The sequence below is a fragment of the Ascidiella aspersa genome, chromosome 9 (assembly GCF_963924565.1).
Source record: "Ascidiella aspersa chromosome 9, kaAscAspe10.2, whole genome shotgun sequence".
In the NCBI taxonomy this organism is placed as follows: Eukaryota; Metazoa; Chordata; class Ascidiacea; order Phlebobranchia; family Ascidiidae; genus Ascidiella; species Ascidiella aspersa.
Genome location: NC_139455.1, coordinates 13625154 through 13640530, shown reverse-complemented (window position 1 = coordinate 13640530; position 15377 = coordinate 13625154). Strand labels below are relative to the sequence as shown.

The 15377-nt window shown below is 36.7% G+C and overlaps 1 protein-coding gene across 1 annotated transcript; it reads left to right on the top strand.

Annotated features, from left to right (window-relative positions):
- Positions 1–403: 403 nt before the first annotated feature.
- Positions 404–12405, top strand: LOC146133083 (nuclear receptor subfamily 1 group D member 2-like). The gene is made up of 10 exons (XM_083396666.1): positions 404–2720; positions 4137–4231; positions 4511–4655; positions 4941–5010; positions 5085–6306; positions 6509–6592; positions 8223–8387; positions 8599–8698; positions 9539–9652; positions 11109–12405. The coding sequence occupies exons 1-10, from the start codon at positions 2588–2590 to the stop codon at positions 11435–11437; spliced, it is 2457 nt and encodes an 818-aa protein (XP_083252792.1). The 5' UTR covers positions 404–2587; the 3' UTR covers positions 11438–12405.
- Positions 12406–15377: the final 2972 nt, after the last annotated feature.

Below are 15377 nucleotides of genomic sequence, written 5' to 3'. Positions count from 1 at the left end.
AAGTTTTCGAGTTTGATTTTTAAAGTGTTGCTGTTCAACATAGTTATTATTTTAGTTGTGCAACTAAAAGCTTGAAATCTGCGCTATTTGCTGCTGACAAGCTATTCTTTTCCAACTGGCTTCGTGTTTGGTCCTCGATAATTAGCGCAATAAACTGGATGCACAAGTGGCGAAAAGCAAAATCGCACTATTTCATGGCTTTCATATATTCACGCGCGTGTTGAGCTGCGGGTGAGGTTCAAGTGAGTGCGCGCGCCTTATTTTCGCTTCTCCCGCGTTCCGTGTCAGATCGATTGCCGGAATTTCAGCTTAGTTGGTGCGTTTGTCTGCGCCGTGACACACGCATTTCGAGAGGCGCCTTGTTTACCAAACGTGAACTGCCTATACGCGCAAGATACAGACGTAAAGCTATTCGTTGGAAAGGATAGGTTGACATAGTATGTTGTGTTCAGATTAAGTTTGAATAAAGAAACATAATATATGTATCCCGAAAGGGGTAAGTTAGTCTTGTTCTTAAACTGTGTAACAAATATCAACATATAAGAAAAACAAAACCAAATAGCACTTCATAGATATTTTCTGATCACGTGGTATATAGAAAGGAAGGTTTGTTATTCACAAGTTGTTTTCATCATTACGTAATTACCATAATAGTTTTATTGTCGTTAATGAACGGAAACAAGTGTCCGTTATTTGTGCCTCGTTTGCAGCATCACGGACTTCTAATCGAAGCGACATACTAAAATTAGGTTTGCTTTCATTGATTTAACAAACTGGAATACTGACAACAAATTAGATAGGGTCGTGCTGGTAAAATATAGTGGTTCTAGGGAAGGCGTGTTGCCATCGAAGTTGATTTGACCCTAACCCGACCGCCTGCTGGAATTACCCTGCAAGTATATTTAGCCGTATCTGTCGTTGGTCAGCCACGTTTAGATCTCAGATATATAAATTTCTGGTTTTTCTCAGTTATGCTTTGTAAGTTTTGTTGCAATAAAATGAAAAAATAATATGCGCACATATTTTGCGTGGACTTGTTTAACTAACGATTTAAACACCGTCGCTTGGTAGACGGCGCAAGTACATGTAGCTTGTTGTTGTCAATAAAAGTAAAATTTGCAAGGCTCAAAGCTGGGTGCGCTGTAGGTAGCAAGAAGTCTTAAAGTTTATTAAAATTGCGACCAATAAGTTCGTGTAGGCCTAAATGTCGCGAAAAGAATTGACAGTTGTGCAATCATAATGCTCCGCCATTTTGATGTCGCCAAACGAGTTTTTTTTTAAGAAATAGTTGTTTGTTGAATATCTGAATGTGTGTACTGTATTTTCAATTATCAATAGAAGTAGAATGTGTACCAATTATGTAAAGTTTCAAAAATTAATTTTATGTAAAGTTACCAAAATTATCGCTAGTTTTAAAGCAATATTTTCAATAACATGTAATAATTTTTTGTTAAACGAAGTTGTTGCGCACAACAATTTAGGATCACCAATAATTAATTTACCGTGTAAAAGTTTAATTTCCATTGAGATCCATGCTTAGATATCTTATGTTAACAAGAGCTGATCAAGTTGCACAAAAGGAAATCAAAACGACAGGATTGAACCCAATTGATTTATTTGTGTTCATCTGATGTTGGTTTAAAATGTGTTAGTGCGCTTTTAGTATAAGGTGTTGGTGAATATGCACAAAATAATTGCTAGCATGTACAATATAGCGCCATTAAAATGTCACAGTTTTCTTACGACCCTGAAAACTATTTCGCTATCGAGAAAGAAATTGACACGTCTCTCTTTTTGTAGATCCTGATTCTTTTCGGGACATGTTTTCAGTTGTCTTTTACCCCTTCGTCTAGTTTTCTCTGTTAAGTTATTTGAAATGTATTTGCCTAAAGCACAACCTACTTATTATTTTTCTTAAATTTGCTGAATCTTAATGCGATCTTATATGTCTTTTATACATCGTAGAAAACTGTCTTGAGTTTTCTGAATGTTTTTTGATAGCATACGGTTTACCTAATTAATTTGCAAAAACGAGTGATGTGGTAAATTAAAAACTTCAATCTTTAAAAGAATATCCCGCTGTTAACCGCGATTCAATTGCCGTTTGTCGTTGGTCATTGTTTTATTTTTGCAATTCTAACTTATACGACTCATTGACGCCATCAGCGCGAATGGGTCGCGTTGCAAGATCTACACAACTTGGCGTGTTTTAGAAGCTTCTGCTGTGGTAAGAATACAGGAAACTGTTGGTCTTGCGAATATTCGCTTTACAGTTTGTTTAGAAATATAACACTAAAACTAGAACAAAGATCGGTTATTCTGTTCCCTAGACATATTTGTCAGCCGGCGTTAAGAAGAAAAAAGGTAAACATGTTTTTTTTTTATTAGTTGGCGAATTACAGCAAAGTGAAGAACGTTAGCAAGAGTGAACTTGACCGTCTTTGCATTCCTTCTACGTGATTGAATTGCCAACATTTTTCTTTATTATTGAAGTTTTATAGTAAGTATGGCTGCTGGTGATGCTACGTTTCATGCAATATTTTGCTTTTATAGATGCATAAGGTATCTTATGTAGCTGATTTACAATATGGAATCAGCTTGTAAAATCAATTCCAGTGCAATAAATAAACTTAATGGATGCGAAACTCAAACCGCAATGAAAATGAGCAAACAGAAAGCAAAACCCAATCCACAACTTCCACAGAAGAAAAAATCGTCATGTAAGTTAATTTTTCAATTTAGCGTCTGTTAAAACTACAAACAAAAACTACAGGTGACAAAAGTTTAATCACCACTTTATTATCACAGTAGGATGAATGCACTCTTTTGTCAAGCCTCGTTATTTGCTTTTCATATATCAATAGATGTTGCATACCAAACGTTTGGCAGTCGGTTGTTTTGTTTTGCGGTCGCATAACCGACATGAACTCGCATCACTCTCGTTTCAATATACTAATGAATTATGTACTTCCTAGTATAGGTAGCTACTGATTTTCGGCATGCATTTTAATAGAATATAGTGACTTGCAAGGTTGTGAACACAGATTGCGTTTAGGAATGCACTTCGGTTGTGGAACGCATATTATTTAAAAACGTTGGTGATTTTCCATGAACAGGGTGGAGCCACGTCTTCGCTGCGTGATTGTGAATTCGTTTTAAAAATCCTTTTACTTTTCTTTAAACCTGCTTTCTCCACAAGTTTATGATTGATTTCGATAGTAAATAATTTTACCGTTAACTCCAAAGTCCACTTTTTATTTAGAATAGCATAAATGTAATAGCATAAATCGAAATGTTGATAAGAGTTTAGGTTGCATTCCAACTTGAAAGTCAAATCTGAGACTAAGACTTAGTACACAATCAGTATACTTTAAGTTTAAAACATAAATATTATACAAGTTTTTAAAACAATTTATACCTCGCTTAACCCAATATAATTACATTAACTACTTACTTTCCGCCGACCCAAATAAAAAACTGCTATTGCTGTAACAACGATACCTGGAAAAACCACTCGAGAGAAACTTTTCCTGACCGCTTCCCATCTTCATTTATCTCAAACGCTGTCTAATTATTTGAACAATTATAAAAGTTCGTTTGAATCGCGTTAAACCCATCACCTGTTAAATTGCAGGCTATCCAAGTTTCCGTGCTGTTTTACCTAAAGTCGTAATTTGTTATTACAGGATGACGTAATACGCTATCTTACAGAAATGTGTAATATAATTTATTGAGCTTTGATGTGGCTATTAATTTACTAGTTCTGGTCAACTGAGCCTAATTATTTTAATCTGAAGAAACCTTAACTGCAATTTCCGATGTCCTTTAGTACCAATTTCTAATCGCCTGCGGTTTGGAGCATAATTTACGCCTTTTTTTATTTCTCTTCGCATCTTAACCTACCGATTCGAGTGTTGTCACATTTAAAACGTTTACAGTAAAAAAATTTTAGACACCGGCTAATTTTTAATGTGCTACATTCTTGATTAGTAGACTCTGTGTTATAATTAGTTGAACATTTATTTTTCAAACTTTTTCGTCTATTTTTATTGCGTAATCTTTTTTTATTGTATAGGTTTAAACTTTGCTTAAACATTTTGTGTACAACGTCAATTTTTATTTGATTTATTTTTCAGGTCTAACGTTAGACTATTTGGAGATGCAATGTCGTGTGTGTGGAGACAAGGCATCCGGTGTCCATTACGGAGTATACTCTTGTGAAGGATGCAAAGTAAGAACTATATTTTTATAGAATGACAATTTTTCTTAGGGTTAATTTATAAAAAAAGCTAAACAAATTCCCTTCAACAATTTGAGCTATCTTCTATGTTTCCTGTTCCTTGCATCATTAATCAGTCTGGGTCGATGAAAACGCATATGTTTTTCAAAAATGTTCTCGCTTCAAACGTTTGCACTTGTCACGTGCTTGTGATATCTACACCATATACTTGGTTGCAATTTAACCATATGATTTAATACAGTATGCCACTGTGTTCATTGATGTATTCAGGGATTTTTTCGGCGCACAATTCAACAGAAGATAAAGTACAGAGCGTGTGTTCTGGAAGGGGCCTGCAGCATTACCCGTGACAACCGAAATCGCTGTCAAACGTGCCGCTTTATGAAATGTCTATACGTCGGAATGTCAAAAGACGGTGGGATTTTGCTTCTTATCTCTTTAAAATACGACTTAATTTAATTTTTATTAACGACAAAATCATTTTTCTAGTCCCAATGATCAAGTCACGTAAAAATATATATTCAACAGAATTGTATTATATGATTAATTTTGCTTCTGATGACCAGATTATACGTTAGGTTAGCGAGATATTGTTCGGTTCATCAGAAGGGGCGAATCCAGGGGGCACCAGTTTGTTAAACCCGGGTCACACATTAGTGAAGTTGCAGTTGCTATTACTAAAATGCTGTTTATTTTTCAGCTGTGAAATATGGACGAATTCCCAAAAAAGTGAAAGCCCAGTTAATCGCTGAACGTATGGCAGCCAAGCAGTAAGTACCTTCTATTTTGTATTTTGCCGATTTTAATACGTGTCGTGCGATTCATTGTCTCTGTTTGTACTCAGAAAAGAGGCTCTCGTCGGTATGGCGTCCGACCAAAACGAAACCAGAAATTTTCGCAAGCTATCTACTTCAGGAAACGAGTTCTCGTTGACAGAAAAGGGATCAGCAGCTTCATTGATCCATCACGTTAAAAACACTACACAATCACACCAAGGATGTTCTATTTTATACAAATCACTTCGTGACCCTTGCAACTGTTCGAGCCCTTGTCTGCCGACGCGTCGACCACCGCCCGAACTTATTCCTCTACATTCATCGAACGTGGCTAAAGTTCAAGACTCGAATGCGATTTACACGGGAATGCGACTTGCCGAGCTAAATGACTCAAAATGGCAGGGCAAGCAGTTTTCAGGTCGCTGGGACAACAACGTGATCGATATGCAAGTGGAATCACAATGTCGTCGCAGTGGTTCACCAAGTTTATACGAAGAATCGACCAACAAGCGACGAAAAATATCATCTGACAAAAGCAGTGAAGCGATAGCGACGTTTGCTCCTGGAAGCAGATTTCAGTCTAGTCAGCCTCCAGCTTTGCTTCGGGCTCCTTCTAATGGCATCCGCTTGCTCGATACTAGCATCGTTTCCTCAGCAGACAAACGGGATATGCAGAGGTCGCCTTCGGGCTTTTATAATCGCAACAATTCTGATGAACCCAGCGGAATGCGCGTAAATGTTATTACGCACTGCGGTTTACCAACACAAGGTGGGCGGCGGCAACTACACACCGTTACTGAAGTTATGGAAGATTGCGACAGCGGTAGTTCTAAAACGTCGCATCTACATGGTAATGGAGTGCAAACAAACGAAACAACCCCAAAGAATGCACGATTGTTAACTAACGGTCATGCTTTGAAATACCCGCCCAATACCTTTCTATCTGGCCAAGATGGTCTATTGCGCAGTTTTCCCTGGGCATACACGCCTCTCATTTTTCCTTTCTACCGGCCAATCTCTACCGTGTCTCCTTCTGTGGTCACGTCACCCGTCAGTGTAACTTCTCCCACATCAATAAGTCTATCGACGAAGGTAAATCATGATCTCAAGATAAAATATAAGGATAAACTGAACACGGCGCCCCCGCCATCGCCCAACGAGCTATCAGCAACTCGACCTCTATCTTCGTCGTCACCTGACAGCGGTTGTGCGGAGACTAACGAATGTGAATTAGATCAATACAATCCCAATAACCTTACCAGTGACCCAAGTGCCTGGTCGACCAATCAGGTATTCGACGACAAAGTTCACTAGACTTAAATGTTAATGTTACAGTATCGATATTTCTATTAAAAGTTAAAAAATTATAAATTATTTTATTCTCTTAAGTATGTAATGGCGATTAACACACGGGTAAGGCAAGGAAAATAATTAATTTAAGCGTTCGTGTGGTTCATGACAATTTTTTGTTGAAAATTATTTGTTTATGTAGATCACGTCCGCAGTTCTGGATGCTCATAGAAGCACGTGCAATATGAGCAAATACGCAACTATTTTCGCCTCGCATGTAACCGAGGTAAGTCAGCGTTTATTTTTACCTACATGTTTTTTTGACAGGGTACAATATTAAGTAAGCTTAAAACGACGTTTTTTTTGTTATATATTTAATAAATTACTGACACGTCTGGTGAAAAATGAAAACCGTTAAAATATTTTTCAAAAAATTTAAAACAAATAGCTAAACAAAATCCAGAACAAAACCGTCTGCATGTCGATTTGTACAGTGTAAAACGTTGGGCTGAATAAATTAACAAACGACAGCAGAGTGGGCGTTATCTGTCTTCAAATGAACTACTAAGCAATTAAAATAGCGTAGGTCCGAAGAGTAATTATTAATCGCCCACTGCTATAACCCTCATTGAACTCTTGCAAGTATTAGTTTACACATATGTGGCAAACCTTAGCTCACCGACCGTGTGTAACAACATAAGCCTGACGTGTTTCTTCTTATATTTAACGCTTAGTACGTGAGCGTTGTAAGCACTATGTCCAACAATGTTGTCTACTCACTGGCAAAGTTTAATAAAGAAACTTCCAACTAACCAGTAAGAATTTGTGTATAAATTAGCAGGTCAACCATTTTCAACATTTCGATTTTTGACAGTAAACTATTTTCCCATCCTTTGAATTGGCGCAAACACACATACCAGTCAATTGTGAAGGGAGTGACGATTAGCTTCACCTCTCCAATTACCTATGAACTTAGTTTGTAGCGTTAGGCGCGTTGTTCCCCTCTTGTTCTCACAGTGTTGTATTGCCACAAACAGCAACTGACAATTTGATTTATGTGCGTCGATTCCGCTACCAATGCCATTGCCAACGTAAAGCGTATGTTTTGGCAAAGGCAGGAAAGGAAGGGTCTGGCAATTAGTCATTGTCGTTTAATGCCAGGGCGCATGGTATAATGTGCAGCACAGCACTGTGTGTAACTAGGCTAGAATATTACATCAACGATTTTCGACCGGAAATGTAAAGGCCTACTAACCTCTAATAAAACGCGGCCAGACATTCGTCAGATGCTTACTTTTGTAAGGTATTTCAAAGTATATTTGATATACGACGAATCTAATAAATGTAAAACATCAAACTTTTTTCGTTGTTTAAAGGTCAATTATTTTCTTTTTTCTTATTCAATGTATAATAGTTGGTTAAATGCTCATAATATTACGATTTACTTGCTAATAAATACAAAGAGAAAGTGGCCGTGAACCAAGTTTTCTTGTGGCACGTACGATCGGTCGCCCTCTGCATTTCTCTTTATTTTGTCTTCAGCGCAGCAGTCGAATGACCTCGTTTAATCCGTTTCTCGGCAACCAAACCGCCGTTGGTTTGCCGCCGTCGTCACCTCGCGAGGAAACGCCTTTAATTTCTGCGAAATGACTGCAGCTTTAAACTAGTTATAATCCTTCAACTCAATACGCTGCTTCATCACTGTGGAAAAAATATCTAGATATCAAACCGTATTTTAAAGTAACGAAAGAAGCAGAAAATACTTTCAATTATGAATGTCAATTTATTATTACTTATTCTACGGCACAAAATACTAACCGTTATTGAGCGAGTCCTTACAAAACGTGCAATCGAAGTTGAGAAAAATCACACTCCTTCCTTAATAAATGCCTAATAATGGAATACGTTTTATGCAGTCTGCTTTGGCTAGCGATGATAATGTTGAACTTGAGTGGATAAAATCTGGCGAACGATTTGAGCCCGCCGTCCGTGAAGTGGTGGACTTTGCCCGAAAGATACCTGGGTTTGATACTCTGTCACAAAATGACCAGATTGCTCTTCTCAAACATGGAACGTTCGAGGTAAATACCTTTATTTTCCTTTTAACACTGCTCACAATTTGCCACACTCCCGAGATTACATTAACTACTTATCTGGTACGACTGTTGGCTATTTTTTATGGTGTTGATACATAGATAATTTTTTATGGTGTTGATACATAGATAAAAAAAAAAAGGTAATACAGGTTATCGTTTCGGGAGTGATAATTTATGATCGTATGTTTCCGGACAGGTGTTGATCGTTCGTCTGGTAACGCAATATGACGCTAAATCCGGTACATTATGTATGGGAAGCGCAACACGTCGCAACCGAGGTCAACTTCTTGCCATCGGTAGGTGAATTGTACAAGTGTGAGCATAATGGATAATGTAAATTCTCGTTTGCGTTTGCCTTTTACTTGATTTAGGTACTGCCTTTTCTATTGAAGTTTTTACCGAGTGTCGTTTATAGAAATTTATGTAACACCTTTTTAAATGCTATATTATTAAAGTAATATTTAAGGCCGTTAAAAACCCCCCCTTATCAACTTAATATAAGTTTCATTTTTAGGCCACTGAATTCAAATGTGTCGGATACCTAAATGTAAAATAATATTGCTCAGCGTAATTTTTTTCAAATTATTCTGCTGTCGATACTTTTTTCTTACATCTGACTTTATCCAAATCGGAAAGTCTGCCTACTTTATCAAATCAATGCTTTAGTTTTGAGCTGACAAGAGTAAAAAAGTCTTTACAGTATTTCTACAGCATTATAACGGACAATTTTTTGTCTCCTAATTTGGTTCTGTTTCTCTAATGGTTTTTGGTGGTATTCTTGCGATTTAACACTTATTCTGATCAGTTTAGGACATATTCCTTTACAGGTTTGTGCCTTATTAGGACGGATTTAGGTCTTACTTCGTTGTGAGAAATTACAGCCAATTTAGTTTTTTATGCAGTGGGCCTAGATAATATTGATAATACATATATTGGACTATTCCGCTGCAGATATTGCTGCTTTGTGGTATTTTTGATTTCCAATTGTCATTTCCCTCTAATTCCTTAATCCACCTCTACTTTTGTGCACTCGTAGTGCGTCTTTTTGTATGCACTTGTAGTGCGTTTTGTGTATTTTATGTATTGTAGTTGCACCACGCTGTCCTGCTGTTTAAGTGCGTATTTGTTATTTTCAGGTGTAAGCAGCGGTTTTGTAAATTCCGTGTTTGACTTTGCCGCAACATTTTCCTCCTACAACTTGAGCGAACGACATCTGGCTCTCTTTAGTGCTCTTATCCTGGTCGCCCCGAGTAAGAAACATTTAAATGTTTGTTCATTGATGTATAATCACCTTTGTTATCTGGTTTCTTTGTTTACATTTTAAACGTGCTGTAGTTTTCAGAGCAATTATAAACATTTTTCTTTATGAAGCTCTATTTTTAAAATCTTCGTGCCTTTCATATTTCCAATTAAATATCGTTTTGAATGTTACTTCTACTTTATCGGAAAACCAAATAAATTAATTATAAAATAGCCTAGTGAAAATTGCCGGATAAAGCATGAAGCAACTGCTAAAATTCGATACTATATGACCCTTCGTAGAGTTTAACAACCGGACACAGCATCCACATCTTTCGTCAAGCACGTCTGTCCTATTAGAAACGGTCACGATATTGTTTAAATATAAAAGCTCTCTGTCTCGAAGTGGTCCCTGTATGTCTTCTTTGTAAATTAATTTGCAGTTTTATGACTCAATGAACTTCGTATGTTAGGCCTAAGCCAGTGGTTCTCAACCTTTTTCTTTCGTGCCCCATTTTCGTTGCACATAAGTTTTGTGGCCCAATATTTTTTTTATGAAAAAACAAACTATAAAAAAGGTTTAGAACAAAAAATAGCAGAGCATATATCAAAACAGATTATTATTTATTCAACCGTGCATTAGTGAGGTAGGCCGACTTGCTTCTGAACAATAAATTAACGTTTCATTTACATTCCAAACCATAATTCCTGTAAAACTAGGTATAGTGACACAAATGAAGCTAAATTCTTCAATAAATCTAGCTTTTTAAATTTGTCTGTGGCCCACCTAAAAAGCTTCCATGGCCCACCAGGGAGCCATGGCCGACTGGTTGAGAACCGCTGGCCTAAGCTGACCACAAACAATATGTTTCAATTCGATACATTTACCTAATTACACAAGTCGACACACATTATGGCATTAAATGGTAGGGACGCTGTAGCATATTTTGGTGCTTTTACGCCTGAAATTGCCTTCATTTATTTCGAATTTGCTCTATAGTTTTCGAGATTTGACAATAAAAGTCCTTTTTTTCGACGAAAGTTAAAATAATACAACTTTCAAATCCTCAAAGTATGGCGCCAAGAAAACGTGTAGATTAAATCAAACTGAATGCTACATTAAGCGATACACAATCCCCGGGGTAAGCGTCGCAACTTCGCAAGTAACCCGATACGGAATGGAAAATGAGCAATCATCAAATCACATAACAGTACCCACACAAATAGAAAAACTAAATTTGTGGCAGTATTGTAGGAAATTTTAAAACACAGACAAGGCGTAGGTTTAACGGTTGGATATGAAAGGGAAGAACTAATTAAGAAAAAGGTATAACACCCTTGTACGAGATTCAAACAAAACCACAAATGTGAAGAAAAGATCCAAAACAACAACTGCAAAAAGCATAGTCAGTTCTGCTAAGATTCTTAATTCGAAAGAATCTCATTGTTTTTTTCTTTTCTTTTTAGATCGCCAGCATTTGGAGAATTCATCCTGCGTAGAGAGAATTCATGATGGGGTTCTTAACGCTCTTGAGTGGGCCATGGCAAGAAAAGACGACAATCACAGGGTGTCCCTTCCAAAATTGCTTACCAAACTTGCTGATCTACGTACAATCAACGTACTTTACTATAGGAAGTGGAATCCTAATCGACATAGTCAGTACTTGTCTGATTCGGGGGACGAAAACAGCAAGGGCTCATTAAAAGACACAACAATGCATTTCTATAAAGACACCCAGCCAGCTAAAGTAGAAGTTTCTAGTGCGTATCCATGTCACAAAAACTCCATGGGTTAATAAATTCTATAGCGCGCAATGGTTAAGTGTCCAGTTATTAAATATGTTTGCTGTGGACCGTTTGTAGTCCTACAGATTCATTTTTTTTTCATTTTACAGTTCCCTAGTAACTCACTGTGCTCGGAGGAAACAGCCGGATTCCTTTAAGTTCCACTTACGCCTCTATTATGCAAAGCGTTCAGTTTTAAACTTCGTTTGCATAATGTTCAAACAAATATTTGGTGCTGCTTATATTACTCGGATACCAACGTAACTTTAAACCACCACAAAAATAAATAAATACCATCTAAAACTGTTTTTAAATCCATATACAAATCTCTATGGAACTATAGAGTATATCATCTGTAGCCTAGTATTTTTTTCTTTTGAGTTCTGATGTTCTGTTTTGCTTATAACCCTGCTATTAAATAGCTCATCTTTTTGTGTTCTAATATATGTGTTTTTGTGTTTTTCTATAATAACGTGTACACGGCACAAAGTGTAACCTAAAGTTCAGTTTAAAAATACTAAAACAACATTCATTTTTCGTTAGCTTTTCATAATTAGTAAACATAATATTCCTTTGTTGCCTTCACTTTTTTAATAAAAACAGGACAACTTAAGTTCCGATGTTAAATATAAATATTGAAAGCATGGCGAATAAGCACTGCACGCAATAAAAAGTTGTATTTTCATTGCCTTACCCAGTTTTATTTATGTGTTTGTACATCGACTTTACTCGAGTGATGTTTTCAGGTGGCTTTTGGACAAGTCCACAATCCCAAATGAAACAAGAATAACGTTAATGCCTTTATTGTATTTTATTTGGTTTATTGTATAGCAACGAAAGATTAAAAAGGAGATATTAAGAAACTTGTTCGTGCAACTGTTTACTATATTATATGTGTGTTTTAGAAAGTGATATGCGGTGTTCCCGTTCCACAATCTTAGCAGGTGTATATCAAGGGTTAAGCGCAGTGTTCCTCAAACTTTAATGTATATCTTTGTAAAAATTATCAAGGAAGGATCGAATATGCTTGTCTTGGAGGGAATCATAAAAAATAGAGATGACTTTACAAGCTTATATCAAAAAAGTAACCTTAAAAAAACTTGATGTTCTCGCTTCTCGGTCAAACTCATTCGCAAATGAAATCGAATCAAAATACATTCAAGAAGCCAAGACTATTTTGACTGTGTAGCCTATATACCGAACCCTTTTTTTAATGCGTGTTTGGGGCAACACAGTGGCTCTCTCTTTTTAATCATAAACGCTTTTCGTCGCGCGGGAAGTAAATCAGAATTTAGAAAAGTTAGTGTTAAATCATAATAATTAATTCCTACAGTTGTAATAATGAGTTCAATGTACACGTCGTCAAAGAATGGCATGGTTGAAATAAAGTGCTTTCAGTTTATATGTGGCTTTTTTGGTTAGTTTATTGCTTATAACTTTTTTTACACCGAACTTTGTTTTATTCTTACGTTGAAGGAATTCTCATTGCTGGAGTCACTCTAAACTAAAAGTACAAACATATGGGTTAACTTACCTGGCGCACAGCACACTTCGAAGTCTGAACCCTTAGCTCTACATTCCAGATTTTTTATTTAAAAGAGAAATGTTGTATCGATCTTATATAGAGATGATCTTGGCCAACAAGTTGTTAGTCATTTAACAAACAGCTGTTTGGTTCCACGAAAACAATTGTAAAAATTTCAACCGCATAAAATATAATACTAGTAAACTTAAATTACAGTAGAGAGTTGTTCATGAAGACATTAACATTCATGTTGGATTCCGCTAAGCTCCAAAAATTGCAACCACCAGATTAATTAAGCAGAATCGTAGTTTCTATACACGTAGGCCTACCATATGTCCTCTTTTAGGAGGTTTTGTCCTCGTTTCTCAAGAAAACTGAATGGTCCTCCGAGGACGCTCGAAAATGCCCAAATGTCCTATTTTTTCGCATTTCGGGTTAGTTGCTTATACTTTTAAAAAGACTTTTAGGCGAGACGTTGTATTTATTTCCAAAGAAATACTATAGCTGAAACATGCTGAAATGCTGGTTTAAAAAAAATTTTCCAACACATTGGCCTACCAGCCCTACCTGCTTGATTGTTATTGCAAACCGAACCTCACATGTAAAAAGGCCCATTAATAAAGCAATGGTGTGCGATCATGCACTTTAATACGTAGGATTTTATATCGTCACTTAAAACGCTCTTCATAGCCACCAACAACAAAACCTCGCGTTCGCAACAAATAGATCAACATTTGCGTTCGAGTCGGCCAGCAACACAACAAATTTCCTATCGAAAATTAATCCGAGAATCCCAAAACAACCAAACATCCCGAAAATCAGCGTAAAACGTCATGCACTCGTCCCACTCCCCCAGATCCAACAAATTCATTAAGATTTTTTACGAGGCTAAGTGTTTGCGCCGTGTGACAATGCTATAGCTATAATGTAAATAAAGCTATAGGGGGACTCTGTTAGTGGTTTTTGTATACTATACAAACTAGTAACGTAACAAACATACGCTGCTATAGAGATGTATTTTAGGGATTGCGACCCAAAGTGAATGTTCAAACAATCCAAACCCATTTATTTGCGGGTATTATACTTACCCCTGGTATATATCATGACTTCTATTGAGATGCTGTTGGCAACCAAGTTGTGACGGCCATTACCTATATAGCTGGTACTGTTCGCGCGAATCGTTAAAAAATATACATTGCATTTACCTTGATTGGAAATGTGTTTCTCAAGATACCATGAGCATACTATACAAAATCGGTATAGATTCGCACGAAAAATACACAAAAAAAGTAGAATCGCTTTTAACCATCTATCAGCGGCTCCGATAAAGATGTGAAATTAAATCATTGTCCTTTTTAAAATACGGTTTTTCATTATAATTTAATTAACTACCTTTAATCTTAATAAAATTTTGCGTTGCATGTTTTACTGTTAATCAGCTAAAAAAGAAAAATAATTTGTAATACATCATTCATACACGCTTAGCATGATGAAATTAATAAAACGCTCCAGTAAATTAAATATAACACAAACCTTCTATGTCATTACAACGAAGCAATGTAGGCTAATAGACTGGGGGTAAACTATTATGCTTTTAAGTGCGCCCAAACTAATGTTTGGTTTACTTTAGTAGCGCATAACATAACGCTTTTAAAAGAGACCTCTGTAGAGCGCACGACTATAATTTGCCGACTAAGAGATTGTGTTTACAGTAACTTTTGTGATGTATTTGCTTATGCAACAAATTTATTGCTTACTCGCTCCAACGTGCAAAGTAGTTACTGGCTTGCATTATCTCTGTGCTGTCAGCACAGGGATTTGTGTACTTAAGACCGCTATCTGTACTGCTCGAAAACAAAGACTTCTTCTCAGTTATCGTCCTGCTGTTCGCAACTTTGATATTGCAAGTAGCATCTGCTATATGCTAACTTGTCCGCCTTCTATAGTTTAACTGGTTGTTCGCTTATCATATAATAAAATTCTATTAACCTATACGTCTTGTGGTTGGCTAACGAGTTATACGCACGCAACCTTCAAGCAACCTTAAAGCGAGAGTCAGAAACTTCAACTAAACTAATCTCGTGCCCCACACCTCACACTCTACAGCAAGGGTTCTTAACCTTTTTTCCCTTATTACCCATTTATGTCCAGATCAAAGTCCAATTACCCTAGGCCTACCATATGTCCTTTTTTAGGAGGATTTGTCCTCTTTTCTCAAGAAAAGTGAATGGTCCTCCGAGGACGCTCAAAAATGCCCAAATGTCCTCTTTTTTCGCACTTCGAGTTAGTTGCTTATACTTTCATCAAGACTTTTAGACGAGACGTTGTATTTATTTCCAAAAAAATACTGTAGCCATGAAACATGCTGAATTGCTGGTTTAATACAGGTTTTCCAACAAATTGCCCTACCAGCCCTACCTTCTTGA